The sequence below is a fragment of the Talaromyces atroroseus genome (assembly GCF_001907595.1).
Source record: "Talaromyces atroroseus strain IBT 11181 chromosome Unknown scaffold_7, whole genome shotgun sequence".
Taxonomy (NCBI): Eukaryota; Fungi; Ascomycota; class Eurotiomycetes; order Eurotiales; family Trichocomaceae; genus Talaromyces; species Talaromyces atroroseus.
Genome location: NW_017971439.1, coordinates 316,021 through 332,333, shown reverse-complemented (window position 1 = coordinate 332,333; position 16,313 = coordinate 316,021). Strand labels below are relative to the sequence as shown.

The 16,313-nt window shown below is 46.9% G+C and overlaps 5 protein-coding genes across 5 annotated transcripts; 3 read left to right on the top strand and 2 right to left on the bottom strand.

Annotated features, from left to right (window-relative positions):
• Nucleotides 1–1,157: 1,157 nt before the first annotated feature.
• On the top strand, nt 1,158–2,380 carry UA08_05580 (hypothetical protein; the record flags this gene model as incomplete). The annotated part of the gene is made up of 4 exons (XM_020267866.1): nt 1,158–1,557; nt 1,627–1,737; nt 1,791–1,991; nt 2,031–2,380. The coding sequence occupies 4 exons, from the start codon at nt 1,158–1,160 to the stop codon at nt 2,378–2,380; spliced, it is 1,062 nt and encodes a 353-aa protein (XP_020118883.1).
• Nucleotides 2,381–3,466: 1,086 nt separating this feature from the next.
• UA08_05579 (hypothetical protein) lies at nt 3,467–5,465 on the bottom strand (the record flags this gene model as incomplete). Its single annotated transcript, XM_020267865.1, has 8 exons — nt 3,467–3,706; nt 3,770–4,365; nt 4,429–4,516; nt 4,587–4,871; nt 4,927–5,111; nt 5,162–5,187; nt 5,247–5,278; nt 5,331–5,465. 8 exons carry the CDS (start codon nt 5,463–5,465, stop codon nt 3,467–3,469), a joined length of 1,587 nt encoding a protein of 528 aa, XP_020118888.1.
• Nucleotides 5,466–8,339: 2,874 nt separating this feature from the next.
• UA08_05578 (hypothetical protein) lies at nt 8,340–9,315 on the top strand (the record flags this gene model as incomplete). Its single annotated transcript, XM_020267864.1, has 2 exons — nt 8,340–8,740; nt 8,802–9,315. 2 exons carry the CDS (start codon nt 8,340–8,342, stop codon nt 9,313–9,315), a joined length of 915 nt encoding a protein of 304 aa, XP_020118881.1.
• A 2,332-nt stretch (nt 9,316–11,647) lies between these two features.
• Nucleotides 11,648–12,363, bottom strand: UA08_05577 (N-alpha-acetyltransferase 30; the record flags this gene model as incomplete). The annotated part of the gene is made up of 2 exons (XM_020267863.1): nt 11,648–11,914; nt 11,980–12,363. The coding sequence occupies 2 exons, from the start codon at nt 12,361–12,363 to the stop codon at nt 11,648–11,650; spliced, it is 651 nt and encodes a 216-aa protein (XP_020118882.1).
• A 614-nt stretch (nt 12,364–12,977) lies between these two features.
• Nucleotides 12,978–15,023, top strand: UA08_05576 (Phospholipid:diacylglycerol acyltransferase; the record flags this gene model as incomplete). Its single annotated transcript, XM_020267861.1, has 2 exons — nt 12,978–13,379; nt 13,464–15,023. 2 exons carry the CDS (start codon nt 12,978–12,980, stop codon nt 15,021–15,023), a joined length of 1,962 nt encoding a protein of 653 aa, XP_020118965.1.
• Between the last annotated feature and the right edge of the window lie 1,290 nt (nt 15,024–16,313).

Here is a 16,313-nt window from a genome sequence, read left to right as displayed (position 1 = left end):
GCTGCCTAAAACCCACTCCTACTGATAGCTTCAACAACAGCTCCCCCCCCCCTTGGTCTTTTTTACTTATGGATAAGGTTTATCGACAAGTCGACGTCGGTTTCTTATCAGCTGCACGCTGGAATTTGGGGAGGGTGAAATGGGAGAGGACTATGATAAAAGCAGACAATTGCCTAACCGCGGGCTGATAGTAGGTAGAAACATGAGCACTGCATCGCAAACACGACGAAGGTGCAGCTTACCAGCCAATGAGATACTAGCCGCAATAAGTAGCAGCGCACGCTATCTACCTGGGCGTTCTCGGAGTCGGGAATTATCCATCGAGTGAGAAGTTGTAAAGATTAAAAAGGTGAACAGATACCCATCTGGTAGATTCCTGGTCCATTTGGTTCTCTACTCCACAGAGCACCTGTCAAGCGCCGTTTTTTCCCCATATCTTACACCCACCAATTTTTATTCACTTAGAATATTGCCAATGTCTAGCAATAATAACAACGCCAACAATGGTGGAACTAGCAACAGCACCACCGGAAACACTTCCGGTACCACAGCGCCAAGTTTGAACGATCCAAAATATACAGAGCAACAGAAAGCCGACAGAGCAGCTGTCACCAAAGCGCAGATCAGAAAAACATGGAAGCCATAGTATCCTGGGGCCAATCTTCTCAAGAGCGGAGGAGAAAAGAAATGTTGGGATAGCCGGCTAATGGTTTATCATATACTAACTTTCTTACTCCATAGAAGATACAAGTTCAAGAGCATAACAATATGTTAGAAGACCCATTCTTCGACTTGTTTAGTGTACATCAAGGGATAATACAAAAGGCGACCATTCCTCCGTTCCGCTTAGTCCAAAATTCTATACCAACCCTCGATTATCGTTTGCCCCAGCAATTTCTTCTTGCCAACGTTTAATGTTTGTTGATATGGACTGGGACGAGCGCGCTCAAAGAGCTCATGATGAAGAATCTCTTGCGTGGTCCGGTAGATTCAACGACGCCAAGCAGACGAAGATAGCAAAATGGGTCTCCGGCTTTCGCAATAATCTCCCTTCTGAACTTGTCGAGAATAAATGCGGCTCATTCAATTGGAGTTGCCGAATCTGATTCAACGACGGTGTGCAATGGATGGTACGCTTTGCCGTGCCTGGCAAGATCATGGATGGCGATGAAAAAGTTCACCGGGAGGTTATTACAATGCAATTCATTAAAATAAAGACAAAAATCCCTGTCCCATCGATTATAACTTGGGGACGCGCAGCTGACAACCCCTTGGGTCTGGGGCCGTATATTATCATGGAATTTATTGACGGCCTGCCTCTGGATGAGATTGTGCGTCAGCGGACGGAGGATTATGGCTATACTCTGAGATCCGACATGGAGGATAGGGAACTGGAGACTATATTCCGGCAGGTTGCGAACATTTACCTTGAACTTTCATCGCATAATTTCCCGCACATTGGCGCCTTATCAAACCCCTCAGGTACTGAAGTTCAGCCAGGACCCCTGTCGCTGGAAATAAATGAAATCGAAAGCCACGGGGGTATCAGGGTGGGACGTGAGTTTGCAGAGCTCTTCATGGCCAGAAACTTTTAACTATAATAAGCTAAAATACTAAAGTCTATAGATCTAAGTGTTGCTCTTCGGTTAGAGAGTACTTTCAGGTTGTTGAACAAGATCTACAACACTTGGTCGCGCAGCCAAATTCTGTCGACAATCCGGAGGACGCTCGCAACAAGTACCTTTATAATAATATATTCAGAGTGATCATACCGATATTTGTTGCCAAAGAGTATAATTATGGTCCATTCAAACTTATTTGCGACGATCTGCGATATGGAAACATCCTTGTCAACAATAAGGAGGAGTTACGGATTGTTGCCGTTCTTGACTGGGAATGGGCATATGCTGCACCATATCAATGCTATTTTCGCCTCCATGTTGGGTACTGCTCAAAAGACCATCAAATTAGGACAGTGCAGATTTTTTCCGGTATGAAAGGCTATTAAAGGTTCACTGAAATCTTAACAGAGGAAGATGACAAAAGAGGAGTGAAAACATCTATGGGTGTACTAATGCAACAGTCTTTGTATGATGGGAAGTTCTGGTTCCATGAGCTAGTCTATTCCTGCTTTGGCTTCCACGAAGATGTAGCCTGGTCTTCTCTGAGGGAGACTCTGCCAGATCTTGATAAGGTTGCATCGGTCGAAGACACCAAAATCCAGTTATTTGTAGAAGCTAAGATCAAAGAGCTGCAACAATGTGATCTAGAGTGGGCAGCTATGAAAGAAAGAATTGACAAAGAGAATGCTGAGTTTAAGGCCAAGTTACAGAGAATTAGAGAGGAGACGGGCGATCTGGAAATTTCTGAAGTTGTTTGAGAATCTCAATATTGTCTATTCAATATCACTACCTTGGGAGTATTTGACATATCTTGAGGCATAGAATCAATCCTATGACTTATGAGTCTATTTAATAGTTAGAGTCTGAATCTAGCAAGCATGTAGAACAAAGCGCGAATGTTCCATAAGACTATACCTGGAACCGGAAACTGAATTATCATTACTTGCAAGATTTGATCTAATAGGACGATGACATAATACGAGTCCAGCCTCGAACTCTTCCTTGGGATGCAACGAAATTAGGGCATGTAGGGCACGTGTACGGCGGACCCACTGCCTCATTGTGCTGGATGGTGAATTCCTGAAGACTATAAATGAACAACATCAGAGATTTAGGCCTGTCCAAATATTCTAGAAAACTTTACAAGAAAAGGGATGGGATAAATGGAAAGCTGGGAGTAGGTGATCTGATTCCCACATATGTAGTCATCAACCCGAACTTCTTCGATACGACATGGTTATCCAGATCATAAATAATCGAGCATCGATCACAACCGTATAGAAATCTTTAGAGTTCTCATCTTCGTAGAAAAGGGGATTTCAGTGGCTCCACTCACAACAGCGTGGTGGCTACGGTCCTCTCTCCGTTTACGTCTGATAGCAGAGTAGATAGGATTTGATGATAACATAAATTAGAATGTTCGACCGTCCGACCCTCCGCACTGCGCAGATAAGCCAAACTGAATGAGTATGGGTTCGCGAATGAGGATAAACAGAAAAAAACTGGGTAAACCTTGAGAAAAGCATGACGCTAGAAAGTATGTAGTAGATGTTGGTGTTCTCCGGGCATTTACTAGGACTCAACCCTAAGTGAAAACTGACAACTAAGATGGAAGATTTGTGGTATTTGGCTAGAGTTTGTCAAAGTAATTATATCATTAAAATGAGATTATATGTTAACTGAATGGTACACGAGAAATACGAGCGACGAACTACAAATACAAATTCGAAGAACCACGTCTTGGCTTCTCGCCTCAAATAATTAGTAACTAAATATTACTTACAGATTATAAATGCCATACCGTAGCATTTATTGACAATCCAAGAAAGAAATTGCGTAGGTATTCAGCCATTCAAACCGCTCTTCTCCACCTCCACGTTTTCCTGTACTGCGTCCTGTCTTATTTCCGCCTCTATCTCTTCCATATGCCGCGTTGGTCCCTTGAACCATCGGTGTGCCCACAGAATCCACACCCCTAACGTAGCCACCAGCACAATGCCGACGGCGACAGGGGTATAGTTGAGAGTTTCTTCGGTGACGGGGTTTTCAGTGGGGAGACAAAAGACAATAGTGATAAAGGCGACCTGCGGGACAAAGTTTAGCACAGTGATTAGTAAAAGAGAGGAAAAGAAAAAGAGTCAAAATACCCATGTACAGGCAATAATGCCCACTAGCCTTGAGAATCGTCCGAGATCAAACGGCCCCTTGACAAGGTTCTGCGGCCAGATCACCGAGATGAGAATCGGCAAAGCATAGCTGATATACAATCCAATTGTTGCAATACTAGTTGCCGCTGAGAAAGCGACGGAGCTACCCAAAGATGGGAGCGAGAGGCAGAAGGCAAGAAACGCCGCCAGCCAGACAGTTCGCACGGGGCTCTTGAATCGCTGGTCGACATGGTCGAAGAAGCGGGGTAAGGCACCATCCCGCGAAAACGCAAACATCATACGGCTATTACTTGTCATGCTGAACAGACCGCAATGCCAGACGCAGATTATGATCAGACTAATGAGGACCAGAGCACCGTCTTCGCCAAAGACGTCGACGAGAATCTTGAACACGGGTTCGCCGTAGTTAGTATCGGAGTTGACCGTTGCGTCGAAGTTTTGGATCGAGAAGAGCAGGCAGAGAAGCAGGAAGAAGCCGAACAGCGCTGATACGCCAATTGACATGAGCACGCCGATTGGGGCACTCCAGTCTGCTCGGTGGGTTTCTTCAGACAGATGCGCGGAGGCGTCGAAGCCTGCTTGATGTTAGGCTTTTCCATTTCCTATCTGTTTTATGCTTGACACGGGATAGCGCATACCAGTAATGGTATATTGGCTCATGAGAATGCCGCAAATAGCAACATATGCGGGTGAAGCGCGGACAGACCATCCTGGATCGCCTGTGCCCTGTTTTAAGCGAGTAAGGAGTCAAAAAAAACGTACTTCAAAAAGGGAGCAGGAATAAAATGAATCTTACATCATAAAAGTGCTGAAAGACTTCTTTTGCCGTTTGGTGTGTTGGGGCCTTGGCGACGACCGCAATTGCCAGGCTGCCCACGCCGAGACTATGCAGAATGATGGAAGAGTTATTGAGATAGCGTAGGACACGCACGCCAAATGTATTGACCAGACCGTGGCTGACCAGGATTGCGGCGTATATCCCAACCGTCTGTCCTGCTGTTGCTGTCCACCCGGTCTTGATAGATGCGGCTGTGGCCATCAGCTCTGCGCATCCAAAACTGATACCAGTGGTGACGGCGAACTACAACTGCATCAGCTATAAGATATCTACTGGAAGTGGATAGAGTGGGTTTTACCTGTCCCACAAAGTTGAACCAGCCTGTCAGCCAGGACAGGAATGCAGCGTACTTCTGCGGCGCTAGCATGGCAGCCCAAAAGTACGGCCCGCCGCTCGTTGGGATGGCTGAGACAATCTCGGCCATGCTAAGTCCCACGAAGAAGGTCATGACGGCGACGACAATCCATCCGTAGACCATCACGGCTGCCCTAAGTCAGTATCGGTAGTGATAATAGACAGTGTTAGCAGCCTACCAGGCCCTCCCGTAGTTAACCCATAGCTAGCAACAGCGTTAGCTCAATCTGAAGCACATGCATGTAGATCCGTGATAGTGCATACCTAAACAACGTTGTGATACCAGTGATCACGCTCTGAGGAGTATTAGCTGCAATACCCACATGCAACGGTTTGCCGCCCACATACAATAATCGAAAACGAAACACCAAAGTTGTGCATCAGCGTCCAATCGCGCTTCAGCTCCTGTTTGTATCCCAGCTGCGCCAGTCGGCTCTCATCCTGGATGTCCACTGCAGTCTTGTTCGCCGCCATTTCGGCCATGTTGACGGGTTGGCGGGTTGTTACCGTGGGATTCTGTGAGGTCCCTTGCAGAGAGAGAGAGACACCTAGCTCTAGTTTAAGTAGCATGCATGGATAGAGCTTGACAGGGGCCAGCAGTCTTAGCGGCAGCTCTCAGATACTATAGATAAGCATCCTTGATTTCACAGGCTGGTTGGCTGGAGCCCCGCCACAATCAGCACGGGGCTTGCTGCTATCGCGAAGCGGTGGGAGGATTCTTAAAAACTGCTATTAAGTAGTATTGGGCAGTAGTCCGCGCGATGATTTCTTCTTCAGTTATCGATTGGGCGCTATCACGAGACCTGTTTCTGCCTGGGGCACGCGTTTGTCGGGTACTATTGCCTATTGGGGTTTAGTGCGCGGTGTCCATATCTTATCTAGATTAGGAAAATAGGGCAAGTTTGGGGCTTGGCCCAATGAAGCCCTAGACATGGGTTCTACTAGAGCTCTCGAGTCTCCAGGCTCCATTGGAGGATATCACTGAAGGATATTTTAGCCTTCTCTAGATCAATGTTTGAGAAGAAGTGATGGAATGTCACAATAACCGGGAATGTGAATGCGAATATCAATAGAAATAGTAAATCCATTTTTCCATCCATGGCCCCCAATTTCTAGGCAGTGGAAATACTTAGATTTCAACGTAGATCAACAATGCAAGCTGGTTTGTGGATAATTGGAAAACAAACACAAAGTTAATCCTTAACATTGATTCTTGCTCATAATCATCATGCTCCTTTCTCTAGCTCAGTGGTCAGCTCCTCAATAAGCTGTTTCTCCTCAGCCTGGTAAACCTCAAACTTGCCCCCTCCCGGCCCATGCCATTAACCAACTCATGAATCTCGGCTAGCAACTCTTTTGCCTCGGCGCATATTGAGGGGTCTTGACGAGCGCCGAGGGCTTGCGGTTTGCTCTGCTTCCTCGTATTTCCCATGCTTGACGATATAGATATACTCTGACAGTATGTGCGGTGGGACCACGTTTGAATTGTCCGATCTCAATCTAAGAGCGTGCGGACAGTCCGCTCGGCCGCAGATAGATGATCTAGCTGATCCTCCACCACAATGATGCCTTGCAACAATTGACTTCATAACGAGTAATCCCGCTTATTGAGCTAACATGTCGTGGCACGGGATCTGATTCTTCCCTGGCTAGCTTTTCTGGAGCAGGCGGAGAAAAAGCCAGAGTTTCGTTTGCATGTCGTCAGTGCTATTTGGGCAATCGGTAGCTACCTCGGCTCTGGTTCTAGAGCTTTGCTGAATATTAATTTGAGTCGGTGTACAGGGAGGGTACCGCAGGTTCATTGTTCTAGAAATTAATCTACACCTATACTCCATTGACTTGGTTTAGTGTAGAGAAGTGAGATCATTTAGTACTATCTTAGTACTATAATGTTATCCGTATTGCGTTGTTTAACAAATTTGACTACCGCATCTGACTCTGGGAAGTGTTATGTTTCAGCTAACTGGCTAGTAATGGGTGCTCTGTTCAAAGATTTGGCTGAAATGTCGTTACCTGGAGGGGTTCTTGTGGCATTTCTCAATTATGCTTTCTTTTGTTTCCTTTTATCAGTCTGTGCACTATGTATCTCTCACCCATACTACCTTGGTATTTTCTATAAACACGTATAAGATCGCAGGGTGATATAATACACTCGATTGTGATGAAAGGGTGAAATATCGATCAGAGTACAAATCAGTACTGTTTATTGTGCTGATATTAGCAAGTCTACATCAAGACGCATATTAGTCGGTTTCAACACCGTGTTACTTCAACTGTAAGAAGAAGATATAGTCAGCTTATTCCGTCATGACTAATTGTTCTATACAGACTGCAAATGTCGATTCTGATGCGAAAGCATTCGCTAGCTTTGCTCTAATTGGTTGAAGAAGCTAGATGATAAAGATTAGGTTTACGCTTTACTATGTTAGGCACGCTTTACCTAGGTAGGCCTTGACTCAGTGCAAGCGTGAAGGGTATATCGTCATTGACTTAGGAGTCGGAGCAATGGATGCTATCAGTTTCTAGATAATGATCGAGACAGTTTAGTAAATAATCCAGCTTCATTCTGTTATTTCTCTCTTCTGTCATCCCTTTCTTGTGTCTGTTGTCATTGCACCCGAGTCTGGCCATGCAATGAGGGATGTAGCTTGTAGTACTAAAAGAAGACTTGTATACCAAAATACATGATTAAAAATATCCTTGGCATCATTATTAGCCTTGTGATCCCTAGCTAGGTAGACAGTAAACCCCCTGGTCATGCTTGGTGGGCATTTAGCATTGTTGATAGGTTCACATGATAACCGTACCAAGACAAGCGCAGCATGGATAGCATGCATAAGTAACGAGTGCAACAGCCAACAGTTGTATCTGCATTATTGTTTTATGTTCTGTATTATTATATAATCACTATCAGCATGGTTGGTTAATCTAATATGGTTGTGTTAGTTCAGAGAGGAAGGCCAAACGTGCATCCCTTCTGGCCCCTCATTGGCCCAGCCAGTGACGAGCTCCCGCTGAGAAACTACACGCGTCTGATTGGCCAGATCTATCATGCATCCCCGCACTAGCGCTTGGCGATGCTTAATTCCTTAGTGCCCCTTGCGCCGCCCAGCCAATCAGCAGCCAGGAACGCCGCAACGTGCAAAGGCATGCAGGCTGGTCATGCCTGGCCTCTTCCTTTTCTGTGTGGCCCTTTGCCGGCGGCTTCCACGGCCTCGTGGCACAAGCACGGGACATGTAAATAATCTGTGCTCGCTATTTTTCTTTTCTCTTCCTGTTTTGCCTCGTCCGTCTCTGAGACTCGAGAGGAACAACAACATACCACACCGACAAAGACATAGACCGACAAAAGAAACCATGTCGTTCTCATCAGTCAAGGCCCTCCTCTCCCAATACTCGCCCGTTTCTGAGAGCTCTTTCTCGGATTCAGAGAAAGAAGCACACCTCCCCTTAGGACATAGCAAAGACTTAGAAATTGCATCCGGCGATGACTTTGCTTCTTCCTCTTCTTCTTCGCCCTCAGCAGCTGGTGCTGCTGTCTGCAATAGCCGCGCCGAGAAGAAGCCCTTTATCGACGCACGTGTCATCTCAGATGCCATTATCGGCTTGTCGGATGGCATGACAGTGCCCTTTGCCCTGACTGCCGGTCTGTCGACGCTCGATGATACCAAGGTGGTTGTTTTTGGTGGTTTGGCCGAGTTGATTGCCGGTGCTATCTCGATGGGATTGGGTGGATATCTGGGTGCGAAGAGTGAAGAGTGAGTTTTTCTTTTTCTGTCGACCGTCTATATATACTAATAGTATTAACTATCATATCAGAGAATCATACCACGCAACACTCAAGAAAACCCGCGAACAAACCCTTACCGACTTTGACGCTACCACGACCATCATCGCCGACATCTTCGAGCCCTACGATCTTCCCGCCCAAATCGTCTCTGACCTAACCAAGCACCTCATCGACTCCCCCAAACTATCCTCCTTCCTCATGAACTTCCACCACACACTACCCGAACCCTCAGGCTCGCGCGCTGTCACGTGTGCCCTCACCATTGCTCTGGGTTACTTCATCGGCGGTTTTGTGCCGCTCGTGCCCTACTTCTTTGTTGGGCCGCAGGACGCTTTTAGTGCGCTGAAATGGTCTATTGCGACCATGGCTGTCGCTCTTTTCCTCTTTGGGTACTGCAAGACCTGTTTTGTGTCGGGGTGGAAGGGCCGCGAGAATGTGAAGGGTGGTGTTTACGGGGGTGTGCAGATGGTGATTGTCGGTGGTGTGGCGGCTGGTGCTGCTATGGGGCTGGTGAAGCTGTTTCAGACGCTGGCTTCGCAATGATGTTTGTTTTCTGTTTGTCTCTTTCGGAATATAAAAACGCGGCACGAATGTGTATTGTTATGTGTGGCGGATTTGGACGGCGTTTTATGAAAAATATTATCAAGGCATATGACATGTTTGGGATTGGCGTTTTGGCGAAGTATATAGAATACCTATGGTTATGATTAGATTTGATTAATGACTAAAGAACTCCAGGCACTCAAGTAGAAGACTCTTGGTTGAGGATATATATCATGGACTGTGGCAGCAGCAGGCGACAGATTGGATAAGCCTAAGCTGTCTCGAACAGATCCGGATTCAATTGTCATTTTGCAGGTACATAGCAGCAGGACTCGAGCATGAGCATACCCTTAAGACTCCTGCGTCGTCAAGGAGAGACCTGAGGGCTCACGTACTGGTTGTTGAGCTTGTCTATCAAGCAGCACGCTGTGAAACAAAAGATGCCCTAGATGGCAAAGGTTTTGTGACGATTGTTAGAATTCCGATGCCAGAGTCAAATTTAGTTTATACACTGTGTAGCAGATGTAGAAGACAGATGAGAAATCCGCCTGTACTTGGGAAAATAAAAAAAAAAAAACTCGATCTAGCTTGCCAATTAGTATTGCAGACAGAAGCCATTACTGCACTGCGTAATTGTAGAACAATATGGAAAAAGTACAACCCAACTGGAGTCTAGACACGATATCACCAGTAATAAGAGGCGCTTGTTAAAGAGGTCAATGCACGTTCACAATCCAGTTCCGGCAGATAATTGTCGCCTCCAAGTCCAAGTACAAAGTTGTACCACCAGAAGTCCTCTCGGGTAACCCTTATTGCTGTAGTAAAATCCCAGTAATCAGGATACCAGCCCGCAGATTCCCAGTCTAGAAACCCTGTAATTTTGCCTCCTTTTACCAGAATGTTATGAGATTTCAGATCACCGTGGGTGAAGACGATACGGTGCGGCATTTTCTCTATGCTTTTAGCGACGCTGAGTGCGTTGTTATATGCTGCCTCAGACGGAAAACCGCCTGACCATGAAAACCGGATCAAATATTCATTGAACTCCTTGTCAGATTCGAATGGACCAGCCAAGTGACTAGGAATGCGAACACTTCTAATTGCAGTACCCTCCACAGAGCAGATCCTGTTCCCGCCCCACGGATTTGGCCACCCACGCATAACCCTTATATAGCCTTGTAGCTCTTTCAATATTGAAGCTCTGTCCTCGCTGCTCAGTGCCTCGTATACCTGGCCTAACTCTACGCCAGGCAAACGAGTCATTAGAATTGAGACCGGCGCATGTGGCGTGTCAGGATGCTCACCATAGCTAATCACTCGCGGAACCGGGAAACCAGCTGCTCTAGCAACTTGCATGGCTAGAACTTCTTCGAGCCGAGTACCGTCAGACCATTTTAGGATCAGCCCAAACGGAAGCTGGGCAATTTGGTTGTCGAATGGAATCCCAACCCAGCTGCAATAAAATTGGGAGAATAGTTGGAGGTAGTCATGTAAAACGCCCCCAAGTCGACGTAGTCGGGGCTGAGCTGGTCGGGGCGTGGGTGGTATGTGTTCGGTCGAGAGTGGTCGAACGTTGTCCTGCCATGTAAAGTCTGGCAGGAAATAGCGTAGAATGAGCCGGGAGAGCATCGCAATTGTAGGAGTTGAAGGGGAAGAGAACCATGGTGCGTGGAGACTATGTAGACCCACCGTGGAGAGCGGCTCGGTTCGATGCCGAAATCTAATCTATCCAGATCTCATCGCACCTAATCACAGGCGCAGCAACAAGAAATGAATCGTTCCTTAGGCGAGGCAGAAAGCAGGCAAACATATCATCTGCTAATGTTCCTAGAAAGAAAAATCATGTTTCGGGGGTGAGAACTTATGAGCCATTCGTGGGTGAGACCTTCCTAGACGTACCATGGCATTGCTGGACTATCCAAGAGCGAATAAAAAGCGCATTACTTTGCAATCTACATCTCATACGAAACCCTAGAAGCTCACTTACCAAGGTAATTAGCTAGAATAGAATATGTGTTTCTTTCTGGCCTCAAATTGGCTCCAGAAGGATCTTTTCTTGTTACTACGTAGACTAACTGGCATTCTCAGATATACTTACACAGTTACTCTAGCATTGCACTCGTTCGCAGGCGAAAAGCCTTACCGAAATATTCCAAGATAATGTTCAACCAGTCTAGCGAGGATACACTGAACCCATAGATCTGACTGCTATTGCTTCTTTGAACTTGCTTTTTTGACCCAACGGGAATGCATGGCATGTGTTCAGAAAATGTCATCAGCGTCGTCTCTTTCCTCATGATTCATTATGTCCATTTTATTATACATATCCTTGCTACAAAAGTAGCGTCTGCGCACTCGAATGTCCTTGTGGCGGTAACTGACTGGGGTCACTCCCAACAGCTGCAACGGTGTTTGTAGCTGCTGGCGGGAAATCATAGTTTGCCCCTATAGACCCCACGCCTTCTTTAAGATATAGCACGAGACGATATGCCGAATTCCCATTGAGGTAGTACTGATGCAGGTGTTTGCTTCGCAGAAATCCTAGGCGTTCGTATAGCTTCATAGCAGCTGTATTGACTACTTCGGTTTCGAGGGCGACCTGACAAGAAATCAATTAGTTCAATCGTCACCCTATATCGATAGCTTATGATCACTTCCGCTTACTTCATCTGCGTCCCGCTCAATCATCGCATCGATCGCCATGCGTACCAACTTGGTAGCTATACCCTGACCGCGATACTCCTCACGGACGGCCAACATAGCAATATAACCTCTCAGGGGCCCGCCCCGGTGAGGCTCTAGCTTGGACACAACCACGCCCACAAGGTTGTCGCTATCGGGATCCATGGCCAGAAAGCACAAATCCCCCCATTGGTATAGGAAGTATCGGTATACGTAGATGCTGTAGGGCTCCGACAGATCTTTCGAGATCAGCTGGCGCATTGCGGTGAGGTATTCATTCTCGCGGGCGCTGTCGTATTGTATATATCGGAGGGGCTTAAGCTTGTTGGCGCCCTCGGTCTTCGACTCGCTGGACTTTTGGTCCATTGTATGGCTGGTGCTTGTCGCGTAGGAGCGTGGGAGCGCGGGAGGTGTCAGGTTGGGTCGACTGTCAATTTCTCTTTACGAGGCAAAGCGGAGGGTAAAGAAAGCAAGCATTTCTTCTGAACTGTAGAATGTTTTTAAAGTATCACGACAATCCCATATCATGTGTATTACCAGGATGGATGCACAGTCAAGAAATGCATGGATCAGTGGAGGAGAAGGAGAAGGACTGCGGGGAGAGTTTTATGGTTGGCTTGGCTCGCAGCAGCAGAAAATCTCTTGCAGTCTCTGCCACACAGACAGTGCACCAATCATGCTATTCATTAGTGCACAATCATAGAATGAAAGCACAAGGAAGAAAGACACACTGACTAATATGCTGTCTATCACATGTTTTTTTCCCCTGTGCCAATTGCTGTAATTGGCTGCCGCAGACACCGCAGTGACGTTTTCTCCCATGTGATTGTGAGGCTAAGCTTTAACAGCCCTGCGACATTTTTCAGGTCCCCAACCTCCTCGTTATTTCTTTCATCCTCCCCAATCCCTTGTCTCTCGCTTTCTCTTCCACATACATTCACCAGCTGCCCTGAATCCCACCCTGGCTGCACGATACAAGCATGCCCGACCTCCGGCTTCGCGCGGGAAGGCGCAATGGCACTAATGACAATGACAACAGCAACGACAAGGACAGGGACACAGCAGCAGCAGCCAAAGCCAACATCTCAGTAGCCATATCCACTGAGCATGAAACCCAGAAAGCTGAGGTCCAGTACAATGCAGACAAGGGCCGTCCCAAATTAAGCCCTCTCACCAAATTGAAAAGCTCTCTGGCCAAACCTCACGGAAAGCGTCGGCACAGCTTCGTCTTTCTCTTGGGCGGGCTGTTTGGCATATTCGTCGCTCTGTTCTTCGCAAATCAGAACGAGGTTATCAGTCTCGACGCGCTGTTGGACTTGAATCTCGATTCTCTGATCGATGTCATTCCCAGTGGTCTTCTGAGCGATGCCAAGGAGTTTACGGTTGGTCTTAATCATTAAGCATTGACAAACAAAACGTCTTAGAATGAATGTGTCTTACTAATTTTGTCGCTGTACGCTATCCAGAGACATGAGCGCGATACCGTTAATTACGATTCTTTCTCCGTCGGCCTCTACCTACAGTCACAAGGCATCCAAGCCAAACATCCCGTCGTTATGATTCCTGGGGTTATTTCCACGGGCCTCGAGAGCTGGGGAACTGACGCCGAATCCCGCCAATACTTCCGCAAGAGACTCTGGGGCAGTTGGAGTATGATGCGCGCGTTGGTCATGGATAAGGCTTCGTGGAAAAATCATATCATGCTTGACAGAGACACGGGCTTGGATCCCCCAAACATCAAGCTGCGGGCGGCTCAGGGATTCGATGCTACGGACTTCTTCATAACGGGATATTGGATATGGAATAAGATCCTCGAAAACATGGCGACCATCGGCTACGACCCCACGAATGCATTTTCAGCTGCGTACGACTGGCGGCTGTCGTATGTCAACCTGGAAACCCGCGACCAGTACTTCAGCCGTCTCCGCTCACACATCGAGATGACAGTGAATGTCAAGAAGGAAAAGATCACATTGATATCACACAGCATGGGCTCCCAGGTAGTCATGCACTTCTTCAAATGGGTCGAAAACGAGCGACATGGCAACGGCGGGAAAGACTGGGTCAATCGTCACATAGACTCCTGGGTCAACATCAGCGGCTGCATGCTCGGCGCCGTCAAAGGACTAACAGCGGTACTATCTGGCGAAATGAGAGATACAGCACAACTCAACGCATTTGCCGTCTACGGCCTCGAAAGATTCCTCTCCAAGGAAGAACGAGCCGAAATTTTCCGCGCCATGCCCGGCATCTCAAGCATGCTCCCCAAAGGCGGCGACGCTGTCTGGGGCAACGAGACATGGGCACCGGACGACCAGCCCAACTCTCTCAGCTACGGCAGCTTCATTCGGTTCCGCGAAACCAACTCATCATGGACAAGCAAAAACCTAACCATGGAAAACAGCCTGGAGTACCTCTTCAACCAAAGCGAGCCCTGGTACCGCAACCAAGTATTCAACAACTATTCTCACGGCGTGGCGCACACACGCGCCGAAGTGGAAGCAAACGAAGACGATCCGCGCAAATGGCTGAATCCGCTCGAATCCCGCCTCCCATTAGCACCGGACATGAAAATCTACTGTTTCTACGGGGTCGGCAAGCCCACTGAACGCACGTACTTCTACCAGGAAGAAACCGACCCTCTGACCCGCCTCAACGTTTCTATCGACACCACCGTCACCGAACCCGGTAGCGGCGGCGCCGACCACGGCGTCGTCCTGGGCGAAGGCGACGGCACCGTCAGCCTGCTGAGCATGGGGTACATGTGCTCGCACGGCTGGCGCATGAAACGCTACAACCCAGCCGGCATCAAAGTCACCGTCCACGAAATGCTGCACGAGCCAGACAACTTTTCCACCCGCGGCGGTCCAAATACTGCAGACCACGTGGATATTCTGGGTCGCGCGTCGCTGAATGATTTGTTGCTGCGCGTCGCTGGCGGAAAGGGCGATATGATTGAGGAGAATTATGTGTCGAACATCAGGGAATATGCGAAGAAAGTCAAGATTTATGACGACGATGAATGAATGAATGATGAGAAACCAAATAGATCATGCCTTATCTTCCTATCTGCTGCCAGGAAGTTTGCATGCAAGCATATGCAGATTTTTCTTTTTCTTTTTCTTTTTTTTCCATTTCGTTTATTGTATTATATGAAGATGTATTTTAATTAGAAAAGAAAGTACAGCAATGATACCTACCTGCATATGCCAGTATCAATACAATCGAGATAACCCGGAACTACGTTTTACAATCAAATGCATAAAAAGCACAATCATTAGATAGAAGGCATGAACCATATGTGCATTGAAAGGTATATAATAAACCATCGTCCACAAAAAACATTGAGTAAATAGCAAGTATAAGCTTAGTCACTAAGCAAATACCGACTATTAGGAATCAATGTCATGTTCCTCTGCTCATCTCCATAACAATAGTGGAGATTGAACTGGTAGACCTGAGGTCTTCCTTCTTTCTATCTGAACATCATCCCATCATAAGAGAATAAATAGTGTCATTGACCATGTCTCCGTCAGAACATGGTCAATTTCAATCTCCTATTCAAACATACACATGCACTCCAGTCTTGTCAAGTCTTAACAGAGCAAGAACAAGATGGGAAAATATAAAAAGAAATCGTCACCAAGCGTACCGTCCCCTGAGAATGTGAAAAAAAAAAAGACGTCTTTCGAGGCTGTATTCGTCTTCGTCCTTGGACTATCCCACACATGTCTAGCGTATGTGAGAGGCTAACCAAAGTTGTCGGAGCGGATGACAGGTTGACAAATACGGAGTCGAAAGATGTCGAAACCACGAATCGAAATCTGTGTTCTAAAAGCAGCACAGCGAGCGAAAGTGCTGTAGTGATAATGCATTCCCTTTCCCCGAAAACCATAAACTTCCTGTTGTAAAAAAAAAACCAAACATTTGACTCCTTATCCCGTTTTCTCCAGGCACCAGAGTGAAGCGACCGACATGAAATTCGTAATATGCGGGGTTTGTTTTTTAAAAAAAACCCCAACCAAGCCGAGAAGATGAAAAAGAAGTGAAAAATTGGCTCGGTTGAGTAAAAAGGGTGATAGCGAAGTGAAATAACTCTCACCAACTCGTGGTAAAAGCAAAAGTATTGTACAAGCGAAGGTCTCCAACGGCGAGCATAGCGCAGATCCATGGCTAAAAGCGAATGAGTTGGGTTCAAAAGAACAATGCCAGGGTTCTGTCAGTAGTCGCCGGAATTAAGAATTATCGACGGAATTGTTTGTGAAACCGACTTCGGAGACATTATAAAGGTCCTTAGGCGGAGAGTATAGGCGCAC